The sequence below is a fragment of the Sciurus carolinensis genome, chromosome 6 (assembly GCF_902686445.1).
Source record: "Sciurus carolinensis chromosome 6, mSciCar1.2, whole genome shotgun sequence".
Lineage (NCBI taxonomy): Eukaryota > Metazoa > Chordata > Mammalia > Rodentia > Sciuridae > Sciurus > Sciurus carolinensis.
This window is the reverse complement of record NC_062218.1, coordinates 49,382,773-49,399,655: the sequence shown is the minus strand read 5'-3', so window position 1 is coordinate 49,399,655 and position 16,883 is coordinate 49,382,773. Positions and strand designations below refer to the sequence as shown.

The window sequence follows — 16,883 nt, the reverse complement described above, 5'->3', positions numbered from 1 at the left end:
TCTTTGATACTTTCATATTATAACATGCCATTTACCACACACTGCTTTTATGGTAAGCATTTATATTCATCAAATGAGAATCTTAGATAATCACCTAGCACAGTATGTTACACACAGTGAACACTTAATAAATGGTTGATCTCTCCCTTCCTTAGTCTGTTATTTGAACTTCATTCTATAGACATTGAAAAAATAGTGATAATTTTTGAGTTCACAGGTGATTTGATCACAGCAATGATTTAGAAGGATTAATATAATGTTAAAGTGAAGGATGAATGTTAAAGAGCAGGAAAACTTAAAGATAAAGACAAAATTTAGTAAGCTAGTTCTAAATTCATACCTTATTCAACAGGTTCCAATTAAAATTTGGGAAGAAATGTGGTATAATTGAAAGAGAATAGGTTTTGTAACTAGGTATTCTCAGAACCAAATAAGGTCATCACATTCTAGCAGTTCATAATTTTTCCAGCATTCACTAGTTGAGAAATAGTTTGTTTTTTTTAATCCTCCCTCCATATAATTCTACAAATTTTTGCATGTGTAAAATCAAAAGATGCAAATGAGAGAATGTTATACTTTTAAACATGTATAGGAATTAATAAATCCAGGCACTTACTGACTACCTTTATGTCCCTGATGCTGTCATATGCATTATTTCACTTGCTTTTTCATAATAACTGTGGTAAATGATGCTATTTCCGCTTGACAGATTTGAAGAATGAAACTCAGAGATTAAATCATTACTGAGTAAGAGACCAAAAAATAAAAAAGATGGATTTTAAAGCTCAAGTCTGCAGAATATAAGTTTGATGTTTAACCCATTTATATAACTGCTGCATGGACTAGCTAAATGCATATGCTCACTTCTGTTTAGATGTTATTCTAAAGGGTAGGTAAGATATTAGATCCACAACTTACCAGCATGTATCCATTTTAGCCTTAGTGTTTTCTATTTTTATGTACACACACACACACACACACACACATTTCCACCCAACCTTTAGAAAAAGAGAAAAAGGCAGATTACCATTTAAATTTCCTATTACCCATGGCAAAGAAGGGAGATCTTGGTGATCTGCATACTCATAATCCCCAAATGATTAGATATTTGTTTTAATTAGCAGCAGAAAGTGAACCTGTCAGGCTTCTTTAACCCAAAGCATCTTAGTCACCTGGGGAATTTGTTAAAATGAAAATTCTTTAGGAAAATTGAGATGGGGCCTAGAAGACTGCCCATCTAACTGTTCAGGTGATTCTTATGCCACTGGGCTTCCAAACTCTTACCCCTTTTGAGTTAGAGAACAGAATTTAAATTTTTATCCCAAATACATAATTTTTTATACAAAACTGAAATTACAGTTATGCACACTACTTGTGTGTTTTATGTACTTAGCCTTTATCCTTATTTCCTATGTAGTTTTCATAATTTCAATTTATATAAGCCATAGAGTATCATTTTAGGAACATACATCACTCTCAGTTATTTCTCCATTCTAGATAATGCTGCATTCAGTTCCTTGGGGCATATTACTTTTTGCTGTTTTATTATTTCCTTAAGATAAATTCCCAGGAGCAATTACTAAATCAAGGGGTAAACATATCTTTGTTGTTTAGTGAGTAGTTTTGCAAGATGGAAAGAGTTCTAGAGATGGACATTGGTGATGGATGGTTGCCCAACAGTATGAATATATTTAATGACATTAACTGTATGATTAAAATGGCTAAGATAGCAAATTATTTATTGTTTGACCACAATTTAAATTCTTTTAAAATGAAAAAGAAGGTTATATATAACCCACCCCCACCAAGTAAACAAAGAATAACTTTGTATTTTGTTGCATAATAAACCCTTGATTTTTTAGAAGGAATAACCAAATTATAATGTCACCAATATGTTTACCTCACTTGTGCCATTATTGTATGTCTCTGTGGTTCTTAAAATTTTTTGCCAAACCAGAGGCTAGGGATGTAGCTCAGTGGTAGAGGACTTACCTAGCATGTGCGAGGCCCTGGGTTAAATCCCCAGCACCACATAAAGAAAAAAACAAGTTGTCAAACAGTGTAATTATTCAAGTTTGCCTTAATTTGCATTTTTATTTCTGTTAAGACTAAAATGTGAACATTTGCCCTTACATTTTTTCACTATTTATATTACCTCTTATGTGAAATGTACATTCATGTCCTTGACCCTCATTTCTATTAGAATATTGAACATTTTTAAATTTAAGAACCCTTTCTATACAATGTTATAATATAGTGTTATAATATTTGGAGGGAGTATTTCTCCCAGTCTTTGTTGTGCTTATTAATTTAGATATAAGAAATAATTAACTTTATGATTTTAATCCATCCTGCAGGTGAACTATGGAAAAGTTTATAACGACAGTAGGAAAGGATTGAAATTCACTGTCTCCTGTGGCTGCAGTTCAGAATTTGTTTTTGTGCCATATGGTAGCACCATTGCTGTTTATACAGTTTACTCAGGAGAACAGATAACTATGCTTAAGGGACATTACAAAAATGTTGACTGCTGTGTATTTCAGTCTGCTTTCCAGGTAAGGATGATACTTAAGGGAATTTAATATGTTCAAGTAGCTAGCTTGCTAGATTAGTAGCATATAAAAGATTACATTGTGATTTCATTCTGAAGGTTGTACTTACAATCCACATTTTAGCTAGGATTTATTTAATAGAAAGTAATACAGTCTAAATTTTTAGATGGCATAAGATACATGTATGAATCAGTACAATACAATGCAGTTGATTGGGATAAATTTTTTTTCTTTTGCACATGGACACCATTTAGGCGTTGAAAATCTCTGATGAAATAAAATATTTTCTTACAATCTTTTGAGTAAAATATATGAAGAAGTATAGGTATTTAAACTCAAAATGTGATGTATCTTGGTTTATGTATGGGTGGTGTGTCCAAATTTTATTTCTCCCTTATTTTCTACCAGTGGCTAGTAACAGTATGCCTTTAAGTTAGTGCAGCTCATATAATTTCTCAAATACCTGTGAATTTTGTTTGTTTAATATCCTCATCTCTTTTGTATAACCAATGCAACATATGTTTTATTTTGAAAGAACATTTGTACAAATAAGCTCATGTGCTCCTTTAAATGAGTCTACTATAGCAAAATCATTGATATTTTCTGTTTTAAGGAAAATTAAACTCATGAAAGTTAAATATTGATAGAATGAAAATTATGAATTATTAGAACTTGAAGGAACTTTATCACCTGAGGAATCTCCTATTTATTCATTAATACTGATTACTTAATTTGTGTCTGACACTATACTGTAAGATATAGTCCTGATATTTCAGCTAATATACACTATAGTGGCAAGATCTATTAGTAAAATATTCAAGTACTTACACATCTTACTGACGGTTAATTAGCCACTGCACCAATCCCTTCAGATAATCTCAGCCCCTTTCCTGGAACTTTTAGATCTTACCTCAGTCCAGCAACTAAAAGGGGACCTCAAGGACCCTGCTCCAACTCCATGATCAGTATCTCTTCTGATTAGTCAATGTCCTGATGTACTTGTTGTTAAGAATTTTTAATGCACTTCTGAGAAAAGAACAGTAAAGTAACAGAGAGGAGACATGACTTGCACTAAACCTATAAGTAGTTATTGACAAAGCATTATTCTTTCTTCAAAGAAATTCTTAAAATACATCCCTCAAGCAGAGACACAGCCAAGATTTTAACTAAGATATTTTGACTACAAATTATTGCATTCTACCAAATTGGAGCTTCATCATACATGTACCTAAAATGGATTAAAAGTGTGCTGAAATATTGATTCTTCCCAATTCCTGGAATAGCTAGGACAACCGCAGACTGTGCCAGTTGCCTCCTGTCAAATACCATTTCTGTGTGCCCTATGAACTCAGAAAGATTTTAATCAATATACTACATCAAAAAGCTCCCAACTTTTTATTCCATATCACCTATATGGTGCTGAAAATGAAAATAAAAATAATTATAAATCTCAAAAATAAGAGAGGGTAGTACTTTTATATCCATGTAGCAGCAGAACCCTTTTTGGCAAATTAAATATGTAAAACCCACTATCTGGAAAAAGTTATATTGATTCCATCATAAACATAAAAATCTGACAAGATACACTGAACATCAAAATAAATAATTATAGTAATAGATTATAACCTGTTGGCTAAAACAGAAATCTATGAAGTTATGCTGCTATAAATAAGAAAATCAAGTTGAAAATTTGGTAAAGAATGGGATATGTACATAACTTGAGTGCTACTCTACAATACATTATATATGAAGGTAAAAAATAATTTTACTTTGAAGAAGCCTGGCATCTATTTCCTTAATCAAATGATCAAAGTTAACATCCTAATTATGAATCATCACATCTATGAAATTCCTGGCAAACTTGCATCATTCAGTTTTAACCATGAGGAAACATAAGATAGTCCAGATTTGAAGGACACTCTACTAAGTAACTAATTTGTTTTCAAAATTGTCTAGGTCAGGAAAGCCAAAGAAATCAAAAACTATTCCAGATTAAAAACTTGATACATGATAAATAAGTTCACCACTGTGATTTTTAACTTGACCCTTTTACTAGAAAGGACATTATTAGTGCAGTTGGTGAAACTTAAATGGGTTTTAATAATTAGATGCTAGTAATATGGCAGTGTTAATTTTCTTATTTTATGGGTTACAATGTAACTGTATACAAACATACCCTTTTTCACAGACAACATATACTAAACTATTCAAAGTCAATAGAACCACATGTTAACAATTTACTGTCTTATAGTTTAGGAAAAAATTATTTGTACTGAACTTAGTAACTTAAGTTTTGATATTTTTAACTCTGTTTTCCCAAATAAATCTTTGCATCTATCCCAAACACCTCAAGGTTCAATTCAGATCCCTCCGTCCAAGTGCTCTTTATTAACTATTCATAAGTGCTGCTTCTTCTAAGCTCTTTTTCTTGACATCTGTGGGATATCTTTTTCTCTATTTGTTATTTTTAGTTATACATGACAGTAAGGGTGTATTTTGACGTATTATACATATATGGAGAATGACTTCCCATTCTTATGGTTGTACATGATGTGGAGTTACACTGGTTATGTATTCATATAAGAACATAGGAAAGTTATGTCCAATTAATTCTACTGTCTTTCACATTCCCTTCCCTGCTCCCTTCCCTTCATTCCCCTTTGTCTAATCTGATGAACTTCTATTCTCCCCTTATTATGTGTTAGCATCCACATATCAGAGAGAACATTTGAACTTTGATTTTTGGGGATTGGCTTATTTCATTTAGCACGATGGTTTCCAGATCCACCCATTTACCATCAAATGCCATAATTTCATTCTTTTTTGTGACTGAGTAATATTTCACTGTGTACATATACCACTTTTTATTTATCCATTCATCTGTTGAAGGGCAAGTAGGTTGGTTCCATAGTTTAGCTATTGTGAATTGAGCTGCTATAAACATTGTTGTGGCCACATCACTATAGTATGCTGATTTTAAGTCCTTTGTGGGATATCTTTTATGTTAGTCCTTGTGAATTGCCTTTGTGAGATATCTTTTATGTTAATACTTGTGTATTACCTTATGAATTTATCAGACCAAGTTATCTTGCCTTCTTAGGGAAACTAACCCTCAAGGACACATGTGATATTTTTGTCTTATTCAGTTAGTATAACCATTTAAGTCTAGAATTTACAGAAAAACCAATAGAATTTTGTTTTATTAGGAAATTTGGGGGGAGATCCAAGATGGCGGACTAGAGGGAGGCTGCGTTCCTTGTCGCTCCGTAATTCTAGTTTCAAGCAGAGGATATCTGTTTCTTGGTGAGGCAGTTTTTGCTCCTTATCCATCCCCTGGTGTTTACCCCATTTGTCTAATGTGATGACCTGCAGTCTGCCAGCATATCAACGCCTTTTTTGAGTGCAGATTACTCACTGTCAGGCGCCTATCATCCGCCATTTGCCTGCCTCTCGCCTGTCCATCGCCTGCCTACACCTATCCATCACCCAATGCACGAGGTTCACCTCCCAATCGTCTGACAACAGTCAGCAAACTAATCGCCAACCACCAGAGGAGCACCAGCTGCCTGCTGTTACCTGGAAGTTCACTGCTACAGTACCTGCAGGATCCCTCAGCCCAACCAATCACTCCCTGCTTCTGGGGCCCTCCCATCGACTGACTGCTCCCTGCCGCCAGGTTCCCCAGACCAACTGACTGCACCCTATCACCGGGACCCCAGACCGACTGATTGCACCGGGCCTCCAGGATCCCGCAACCACACCAAACACACCAGACCTCTAGGACCTGGCCTGACCAACCACATCCCGCCTCCAGGACCTCCAGCTGACCACGTCCACACCCTGAGTGCAGCTCTCATTTGCCAACACATTTGGAAGCCAAAGCGGCCATCTTGGATAACCCTGGAGCCATAACTCCAATCTGTAGGTGGGGCAAAACCCATCCTGAGACGCCTGCTGGAGGCTTGAAGCTCATTGTCAGGTACCTCTCATGCATCAGGCTACTGAACACTGGGAGGTTTCATTACTATATGACTGTTATACTGTAGATTTTCTTTTTTCTCCTTATTGAAAAACTTAAAGTTTTTATTTCTTTTCTTGCTCTCTTTTCCTTTTTTTGTTTTTTTGTTTACCTGTTCCCTGAGAGTCTCTTTCTCCCTTTTTTGCAGGCTAACATCCAATTTCTTTTGATTACACTCTCACCCTTTCTATTATCTAGAACTTCTGTATATTCTTTTCTTATCCCATTAACAGCCACATTCTACATCCCTCTGCAGCCTCTTTGTCCTCCATTTGAAACTACAGATCTTATTGCAAATCTGTTTGTTTACTGAAGATAATATTTGAACTCATTCTGTTTATTATGCCAATTTTGTTATTGTCCTCATAGGGGCTATTTGGTCTAGGATTGCATAGTGTCTGAATTGAGCACTGCTAATATTGATCTCCCCTTAAAGAAAGGGTTTTGCAAATCTATAGTGCCACTATAAGCCTATAGGGGGAAATCTGCAATACCCCAGATCTGCACTGCTAGAGAGGAAAATACATGAAAAAACAAGGGAAGAAAATGATCCAAACAAATCTAGATTCTATATGAATAGAATCCAATGACAGTATGTTAGAAGAAATGTCAGAAAAGGACTTCAGATTATACATGATTAAGATGATTCGCAAAGCAAAGGATGAGATAAGAGAGCAAATGCAGGCAATGAATGATAATACCAATAAGCTGAAAGAGCACCTGCAGGAAGCAAAAGATCATTTCAACAAAGAGATAGAGATTCTCAAAAAAAAAAAAAAAAAAAAAAAACGGAAATCCTTGAAATGAAGGAAACAATAAGCGAAATAAAAAATTCAATGGAAAGCATCACCAAAAGACTAGACCACTTGGAAGATAAATGAAGATAAAAATGAAGATAAATGAAGACAAAAGATTTAATCTTGAAAATAAAGTTGCCCAAACAGAGAAGATGGTAAGAAATCATGAACAGAATCTCCAAAAACTATGGGACATCATGAAAAGACCAAATTTAAGAATTATTGGGATTGAGAAAGGCACAGAGATACAAACCAAAGGAATGAACCACCTATTCAATGAAATAATATCAGAAAATTTCCCAAACCTGAAGAATGAAATGGAAAATCGAATACAAGAGGCTTACAGAACACCAAATGCACAAAATCACAACAGATCCACACCAAGGCACATTATAATGAAAATGCCTAACATTCAAAATAAAGATAGGATTTTGAAGGCCGTGAGAAAAAAGCATCAGATTACATATAGGGGGAAACCAATACGAATAGCAGCCGACTTCTCAACCCAGACTCTAAAAGCTAGAAGGGCCTGGAACAACATATTTCAAGCCCTGAAAGAAAATGGTTGCCAACCAAGAATCCTATACCCAGCAAACCTAACCTTCAGATTTGAAGATGAAATAAAATCCTTCCATGATAAACAAAAGTTAAAAGAATTGACAAATAGAAAGCCTGCACTACAGAATGTTCTCAACAAAATATTCCATGAGGAGGAAATGAAAAACAACAATGTTGGTCAGCAAAGGGAGGAACTAACTTAGAGAAAAACCACTCAAAGGAGAAACCAAGCCAAGTTAAAAACCAAAAATAAGCCCAAATGACTGGGAATACAAGTTATATCTCAATAATAACCCTGAATGTTAATGGCCTAAACTCATCAATCAAAAGACATAGACAGGCAGAATGGATTAAAAAGAAAGACCCAACAATATTCTGCCTGCAAGAGACTCATCTTATAGAAAAAGACATCCACAGACTAAAGGTGAAAGGATGGGAAAAACCTACCATGCACATGGACTCAGTAAAAAAGCGGTGGTTTCCATCCTTGTATCAGATAAAGTGAACTTCAAGCCAAAGTTAGTCAGAAGGGATAAAGAAGGGCATTTCATACTGCTTAAGGGAATCATAAATCAGGAAGACACAGCCATAGTAAATATTTATGCCCCAAACAATGGTGCATCCCTCTACATCAAACAAATCCTTCTCAATTTCAGGAATCACATAGACCACAACATAATAATTCTGGGTGACTTTAACACACCACTGTCTCCACTAGATAGATCTTCCAAACAAAAACCAACCAAAGAAACCATAGAACTCAATAACACAATCAATAACCTAGACTTAATAGACATATATAGAATATTTCATCCATCAACGAGTGGATTCACTTTCTTCTCAGCAGCACATGTAAGCTTCTCGAAAATAGACCATATGTTATGCCACAAAGCAGCCCTTAGGAAATGCAAAAAAATAGAGATACTCCCTTGTGTTCTATCAGATCATAATGAACTGAGAGTAGAAATCAATGACAAAATAAAAAACAGAAATTACTTCAACACCTGGAGACTAAATAAAATGCTATTGAAGGAAATTTGGTAATGCAGAACTGATGTAATATTTTATGTATCTATATTTCTCATAAAAACTTCATAGTCTTATTTTTTCTTTACCCAAAACCTCATAAATAAACAATAACAATTATATCTTGCTGCAAATGGTTTTGAGATGTGCAACAATAATAAATAATTGCATTCTAGTACAAGGGAAAATGTCTATTGTTGGAATTATTTAGAAATACAGAAACATGTTTATGAGAGGGAAAAAAGCACATTTAGTCATTCAGAGTTTTAAAACCACCACATTTTGTTGCCTTTTTAGCCGTTTTTTTAAGCCCTTTCTCCCTTGCACAGTAATTTTTATTATTATTGACCTACTGTTTTATATCATGGTTTTTTTCCTTTACATTTTGCATATTTGGTTTAAATCCTGTTCTTTTTTTCTTGATGAATATTTTCCAATATCATTAAATGTTCTTTGACAATAAATAATACTTCATCATATAAATGCAATGTTAATTTACTAATAATCATTCCTCTCTCTTTGATAATTATTTCTGTTTTGGTTATAAGTTTTATATGGATGATAGCCTTAAATTTTGTGTGTAACTTTGTCATAAACTCAGAAATGCACACAAAAGCTTGGGCTGTAGCCAAAATAGACTCTCTATATTGAACCTACTGTACCAATTTGTATCCTCTGTATAGACAGTATTTATTTTACTGCCCCATAGGAATGTTTTCAGTAATAGCCAAGGTAACATTCCTTCAGTTTTATTAGGGAGGGAGTGATCATTGTTCAGACAAGAGCTAATAACTTGTCCATAAAGACATTAACATAGACTGTAGGTTAGGCCAAGCTTTTTTTTATGAAGTGACCATCTCAGCAGGCAGGGTATGGGTCTTTAAGCTCTTGTGTTGAATAGCAGGCAACTATGTAGCAAGCTACATAAAACTTTCTCGTGAACTCTTGGTCTTTTTCAATAGAAATTCTTATGGTGTTTCTTCATTGAAATCATTACTAACTTGCAGTTATTGTCCAGAATTTGGTTAAGTGGTAGAACACTTGCCTAGCATGTGGAAGGTCCTGGGTTCATTCCCCAGTATTAGAAAAACAAAACAGAACCAAAAACAACAACAACAACAACAAAAACCTGCTTTTTTTTTTTCTTTCTCTGCTGTAACACTTGAAATGTATGGATACTGTGATTGGTAAAACTGCTAAGACATTGAATGTGCTTGTAAAATTTTCACCCTATTAAAAATCTTGAACAAAACCTGATAGTATTTTAAACAGAAAACAAAAGGAAAAAAGGCATCAACCTAGTTTCTTTAGGAGGTAGAAATAGAATTAATCTAATTAGCTTAAGAATTAATCAGTTTTAAAACTGTTATCCATTTCAAATTGGTACATCTTCCCTTTCTTTGCTGTAGGAACTTTACAGTGGTAGCAGAGACTGCAATATTCTTGCTTGGGTACCATCCTTATGTGAACCAGTTCCTGATGATGATGAGGTAAATATTATTTGTACAAATGGTATAGTGATTCCTAAATCATAAGAAATAAAGTTTTATTAGTTTATATGGGAGAACTTTTAAACATTTTTTGCTGTTTTCTGTTTGTAAAAATAATTTGTTACATTTGAAAAATTCAGAAAAATATAATATTAATTTCTCAAGTTGGATTGATTATTAAGTATTTTTTTACTTCATTCTTACTTTTTCCTATACACGTATTTATTTATTTATTCCCTTTTATTTATTTATTTTTTTTTCTCTTTTCACTTTGCTGGAGATCAAAGTCAAGGACCCCAAACTTGCTAGGCAAGTGCTCTACCACTGCTTACCCTCCTAGCCACTACTTTTTTTTTAAACATAGTTAATATAATTATTGGACATATAATTTGATATCCATTTTAAGCTTTATTTTTAATGATATAGTATTGTTTCATGTGTATATCACAATTTAAATATTTACCTATTTCTATTGCTTACAAACAGCATCAAGGCAAATATCTGTTCACAAACTTCTTTTTCTTCTTTTCTTTCTTCCTTCCTTCTTTCATTGCTTCCTTCCTTCCTTATATTGGGGATTGAACCCAGGGGTGCTTTACAACTGAGCCACATCACCAGCCCTCTTATTCTTTTATTTTCATTTTAGATAGGTCTCATTGAATTGCCCAGACTAGCCTCAAACTTGCAATTGTCTTCTCTCATCCTTCACTATAGATATTTATAATTATGTCTTAGGCTAAGATTCCTAGAACCTCTTGACTTATCATATATGACATAATTAAGTCTCTTTATTTCATGGTGTCAGATTTTACCAATTTACACTTCTATTTTGTAATCTAACTGTACCCTATCTTAGAGTGTAAATTCAAATACATATGACATTATGAATAAAGAGCCTTAAAAGTGCAGTGGGTAAACAAATATGAATAAGACATGATCCCTAACCTTTAGTAGCCTCTTTTTAAAAAATTATTATTTTTAGTGTATGTCAAGCTGTAGTAAAATAAAGGTTATCTAACGTTGCTTTCTCTCCCTCCAAGAATTACTCTATTCAGGCTATTAATCATTCCATTTATATTAATTTCTAGGATATAAAAGTTTGATATCTAAAAGAATTTTTATGTAATTTTTTAAGCTAGAAGCATATTACCTCATATACTTAATTGTCAGGCTGTTTTATTATATCATGCGGAATCTGCTCCTCCCCCCACTTCCTACTTAGTCATGTTAAGCTTATCTGAACTCCTAATCACTTTTTCCTGTCTGAGATTCATAGGACAGGTACAACTTAAATCTGACTTCTCATCAAGACTCCTACTTTAGTTTGACAGTCACATAATACTTACCTGTTTCACTTATATCTTACGTAGATATATACTTATGACACAGAAAACCCTGAAACTTTCTAGTAATTACCCTCAGAAATTTTAAAGTTATCAAGGTATTTCCCTGATAGATGTTAATTTTGGTTTCATTTCTCCTTTCCAGTATTTGGACTGGAGTAGATCTCCCTCTCTTCATTCCTGTAGCACTCACAACTCTTTGTCAGTACAATAATCAACCTAGTGAGATAGAGATGACTATGTTCAAGCATAGATTGGATGTCCACTAGGAGGAGATGTTGTTGAGAAAACTGAAGAAATAGAAGGTGGTTACACATAAAGATGTAATAAAATAAAATATGTAATAAAAATTTAGATGGATTTAATATGCATATTACTGTTTGGGAATCTCAAATGGTAATATGTACTAAGTCCATCTACATTTTTTTTCCATCTACATTTTTATTGCAGCTTTTAACTGCAAGTATGACATCTTATTTGTGATTGTTTTAACAATAAAATGTATTTCTAGTTATAAAATGTATTCATATTATCTTTGTCTTACCATTACTAAAAATAGTAAAATTTATATGCAGATAATAGCACTTTTCATTTATTAGTGTTCTTTTGCTTGCCATAGCAAAAAATAATATATAAAGAGAAATAATGTTGATTCTTTGTTGAGTCTTCAAATGAAATTAAAATGTTTAATAGGTTTATACATTATGCTTCTATAGTAAAATTAGGAGGCATGACCTTTATTTTAGTTATTCACCCAGGAATATTTTCAGTAGACATTTATGGCAGAGTTATAGGTTTCTAAAGACAGTAGGGAAGAATCACCTGACTCCCCGAGTACAATACTTCTTTGAATAAACTCTCATTAAATTATCTAACTTTGTAGTTAAATTGTCAATCCCAAAAGGTAGAAAATTCAGTAAACATTTAGATAAAAGAATAAATGAACAGACTTCAGTATTCTTGGAAGCAAGTGGACTGCTGCTAGAAGTAAGTGAGTAGTTAGCTAGGATTTGATCATAGTTTTGTATCCGGACATTTGGGGACAGGTAATAGAATTTGGGTTGTACATTAAAGTAATGAGAGTCAGGTGCTGGGGATATAGCATTAGTTTAGTTATGCACTCTGATCTATTTAACAACTATAAAGAATGCCTGAGTTAATATATTGCTTTCCAGCCCCTGGAAATTTACTGGCTTTTTTCCTACTGTTTTCATTCTTTGAATTATAAGATTCTAAGTCATAATGTTCATCAGCGTAAGTTATTAAAGGTAACACATCTAAGATAATTTAACAGTACTTTTGGTGCTGATATGTTATTGGAATGTGGATCTGAACAAACTAGCAAATGTAAAAGCTGCAGAATAAGCAGCAGATCTGACTCATGATGCCCAGAAACTTAAAAAAAAAATCTTAAAAGTCTTTTAGTTATTTGCTAGAGAATAAGAAAGTAGCCACTTGAGTTTCCCAAACAAGGGAATTGATTTGGTAATTCACAGATAATTAAAATTTTTCAAGATGCTGATTACCTTTATTAGGTATAGCACTAAACTTGTAAGAATACTGTGATGTTTTCTTGTTATTTTAAACAAAGACTATCCAAATGCTTGTTAATCTTTAGAGAAATCTTCCAGGGAAGTCTATGTGCGAATTACAGACATGTTACCATTTCTGTTATATTTTGCATGTACTTCTAAACTACTTTACTAACCACATAAAAATAAACAAACTCACTACTTAGAAACCCTTGGACCAAAATGATATTATTCAGCTTGATGAAAAACTTACTCCTCATATTGGGGTATTCATTTATTTATAAATGTCAAGTCCATCCAAACAGTGGAAAGTTGGCAGTATTAATATATAGGATTGTCAAGTTAAATTGTAGACCTGGAGTCCAGTCTTAATCCCATGGATGTCAGTGTTCCACCTTCTCCAGATAATTATTATTTTTTTAATTTATTTTTATTGTAAACAAATGGGATACATGTTGTTTCTGTTTGTACATGGAGTAATAGCATACCATTTGCATAATCATACATTTATATAGGGTAATGATGTTCGATTCATTCTGTTATTTTTTCCCTTCCCCTCCACCCCTCCCACCTCTCTTTTCCCTCTACACAGTCCCTCTATCCTCCATTCTTGCCCCCCTCCCAACTCCCATTATGTGTCATCATCTGCTTATCAGTGAGATCATTCGTCTTTTGGATTTTCAAGATTGGCTTATCTCACTTAGCATGATATTCTCCAATTTCATTCATTTGTCTGCAAATGCCATAATTTTATTATTCTTTATAGCTGAGTAATATTCCATTGTATATATATATACCACAGTTTCTTTATCCATTCATCAACTGAAGGGCATCTAGGTTGGTTCCACAGTCTGGCTATTGTGAATTGAGCAGCTATGAACATTGATGTGGCTGTATCTCTGTAGTATACTGATTTTAAGTCCTTTGGGTATAAGCAGAGGAGTGGGATAGCTGGGTCAAATGGTAGGTCCATTCCAAGTTTTCTAAGGAATCTCCCCACTGCTTTCCAGAGTGGCTGCACTAATTTGCAACCCCACCAGCAATGTATGAGTGTACCTTTTTCCCTGCATCCTCTCCAACACCTTTTGTTGCTTGTATTCTTGATAATCGCCATTCTAATTGGGGTAAGATGGAATCTTAGGGTAGTTTTGATTTGCATTTCTCTTATTACTAGAGATGTTGAACATTTTTTCATATATCTGTTGATTGCTTGTAGATCTTCTTCTGTGAAGTGTCTGTTCATATCCTTAGCCCAGCTGGGGGAGATAGCTCAGCTTAGCCCATTTGTTGATTGGGTTATTTATATTCTTGGTGTAGTTTTTTGAGTTCTTTATATATTCTGGAAATTAGTGCTCTATCTGAAGTATGTAAGTCCCTTACAGATTTAGAGCAAGCAATCATGAAATTCATCTGGAAGAATAAGAAACCCAGAATAGCTAAAGCAATCCTTACCAGGAAGAATGAAACAGGGGGTATCGCAATACCAGAACTTCAACTATACTACAAAGCAATAGTAACAAAAACAGCATGGTATTGGCACCAAAATAGACAGGTAGATCAATGGTACAGAATAGAGGACACGGACACAAACCCAAATAAATACAATTTTCTCATACTATACAAAGGGGCCAAAAATATGCAATGGAGAAAAGATAGCCTCTTCAACAAATGGTGATGGGAAAACTGGAAATCTATATGCAACAGAATGAAACTAAACCCATATCTCTCACCATGCACAAAAATCAACTCACAATGGATCAAGGACCTTGAAATCAGACCAGAGACCCTGCATCTTATAGAAGAAAAAGTAGGTCCAAATCTTCACCTTGTTGTCTTAGGATCAGACTTCCTTAACAGGACTCCCATAGCACAAGAAATAAAAGCAAGAATCAATAACTGGGACAGATTCAAACTAAATAGCTTTCTCTCAGCAAAGGAAACTATCAGCAATGTGAAGAGAGAGCCTACAGAGTGGGAGAATATCTTTGCCACTCCAGATAATTATTTAGAGTTATAGAAATACCTTTAACAATAGCATCATTAGAGTACACATATGATTAATTTAAGAGAAACACAGGTTTTTTGGATGTAACACCCAATATATCTTTTAAATAAAGTTACATTTTCTTATTGTATTTGGGGGCATTTCATATATTACTTTTGTTTTGAAATTAACATTTATATAGTTTCTTTCAAAATAATCAAATTGTTCTTCATCTGAGTCTAAAATTATGAAATAGAAAAATAGAATCTTTTTCTTTCTTTTTCTTTGTTTAGACTACAACCAAATCACAGTTAAATCCAGCTTTTGAAGATGCCTGGAGCAGCAGTGATGAGGAAGGATGAGTATCAACCTTTAGTACCTTTTTGTCTCTACTGACGAAACTTTTAAAACAGCACTGTTTGTGTGAGATATTTTTAACTGTCCACTCAGTTACTGACAATTAAATTAGCTTTGAATTTGGATGACACTTTTTCATCATTTTTTAAAAATGAGGTTAATATTTGTGTAAAGTCCTGAAACAGTCTTCCATACAGTTTGTTTAATCAAAATTTGACTGTTCAATCCCAGTTGCTGTTACTACAACAACTGTTACTACAATATAATACAACTGTTACTACAATATAATAGCAGAAGTCGTGTCTCAATTGAAATTATGAACAGATTGTCAAACTTGTGTATTCTTTCTTATATATTCATATTTTGCTATGATTTCATTTAACTGTAGATCATCTAGATTTATGTTAAACAGCTTTGGACTTATTATCTTCTGCCGTCCAAATAGCACATCACAGGAGGCTTTTAAGTGGGTGACATCCCACGTTTGCTTTAAGTCAGAAACATCTTGTACTCATGCTTAAACTCCTTTCTATGAACTCACTAAGCTGTGATCAAGTCCTGTTTCATTCATCCAAGCAGAAAATGTCCCAGCAGGGAATCTGGCTTAAACATGAAATGTTGTCATAAAATTTCTATTTTATTCTCCCCTTTTCTTGTGTCAACCCACAAATGATTATTATGAAGCTAACATTTTTTCCTTTCTTTTTTTTTTTTTTTTTTTTTTTTTTTTTACTGTGCTGGGGTTTGAACCCAGGGGCTCACACATGTTGGGTAAGCACTTTATCAACAAGCATCCCCGGCCTCTATGAATCTAATCTTATATTCCCTTTTTTTTCCTGATTCTTTTACCAACAAGAGGCTAAAAAAAGAGGGTTTTGTGAACTAATTTTTCAATATTTTGAGTTTTTAAAGTATATAACTATTAGGCCTCATATCAGACCTTCCTTGTCAAATATTGTCCATACAAGAGTTTTCTGAAACCCAGACCATTCTACTCTCACTTTTTTTCCCTCTTCATGAGAATGTTTTTGACCTTTAAGAAAGTTATTAAAATAGGATTTTTTTAATGTTAAGAAATAAGACTTCTAAACTCTAAGGAATTATGTTACTTCTTTCTTGTTATCTAAATATATGTACTCATTGTAAATCAGACAACATAAAAACTTTAAAAAGAAAGTAGTGGTCACCTGGAATCAATACTCTAGGGTAACCATCACTAACATTTT

General features: G+C 33.6%; 1 protein-coding gene across 5 annotated transcripts in view; it reads left to right on the top strand.

Moving 5' to 3' along the window:
- Positions 1–16,370, top strand: part of Ercc8 (ERCC excision repair 8, CSA ubiquitin ligase complex subunit) — a 56,229-nt gene extending 39,859 nt beyond the window's left edge. For 3 of the 5 annotated variants that reach the window (XM_047555114.1, XM_047555115.1, XM_047555116.1), the window contains 3 exons: positions 2,358–2,555; positions 10,361–10,441; positions 15,594–16,369. In XM_047555114.1, the coding sequence (XP_047411070.1) occupies positions 2,358–2,555; positions 10,361–10,441; positions 15,594–15,662 (348 nt within the window). In that variant the 3' untranslated portion in view covers positions 15,663–16,369. Of the gene's footprint in view, positions 1–2,357; positions 2,556–10,360; positions 10,442–15,593 lie in introns of all 5 variants that reach the window. The other 2 variants (XM_047555112.1, XM_047555113.1) reach the window with 2 other exon arrangements.
- Positions 16,371–16,883: the final 513 nt, after the last annotated feature.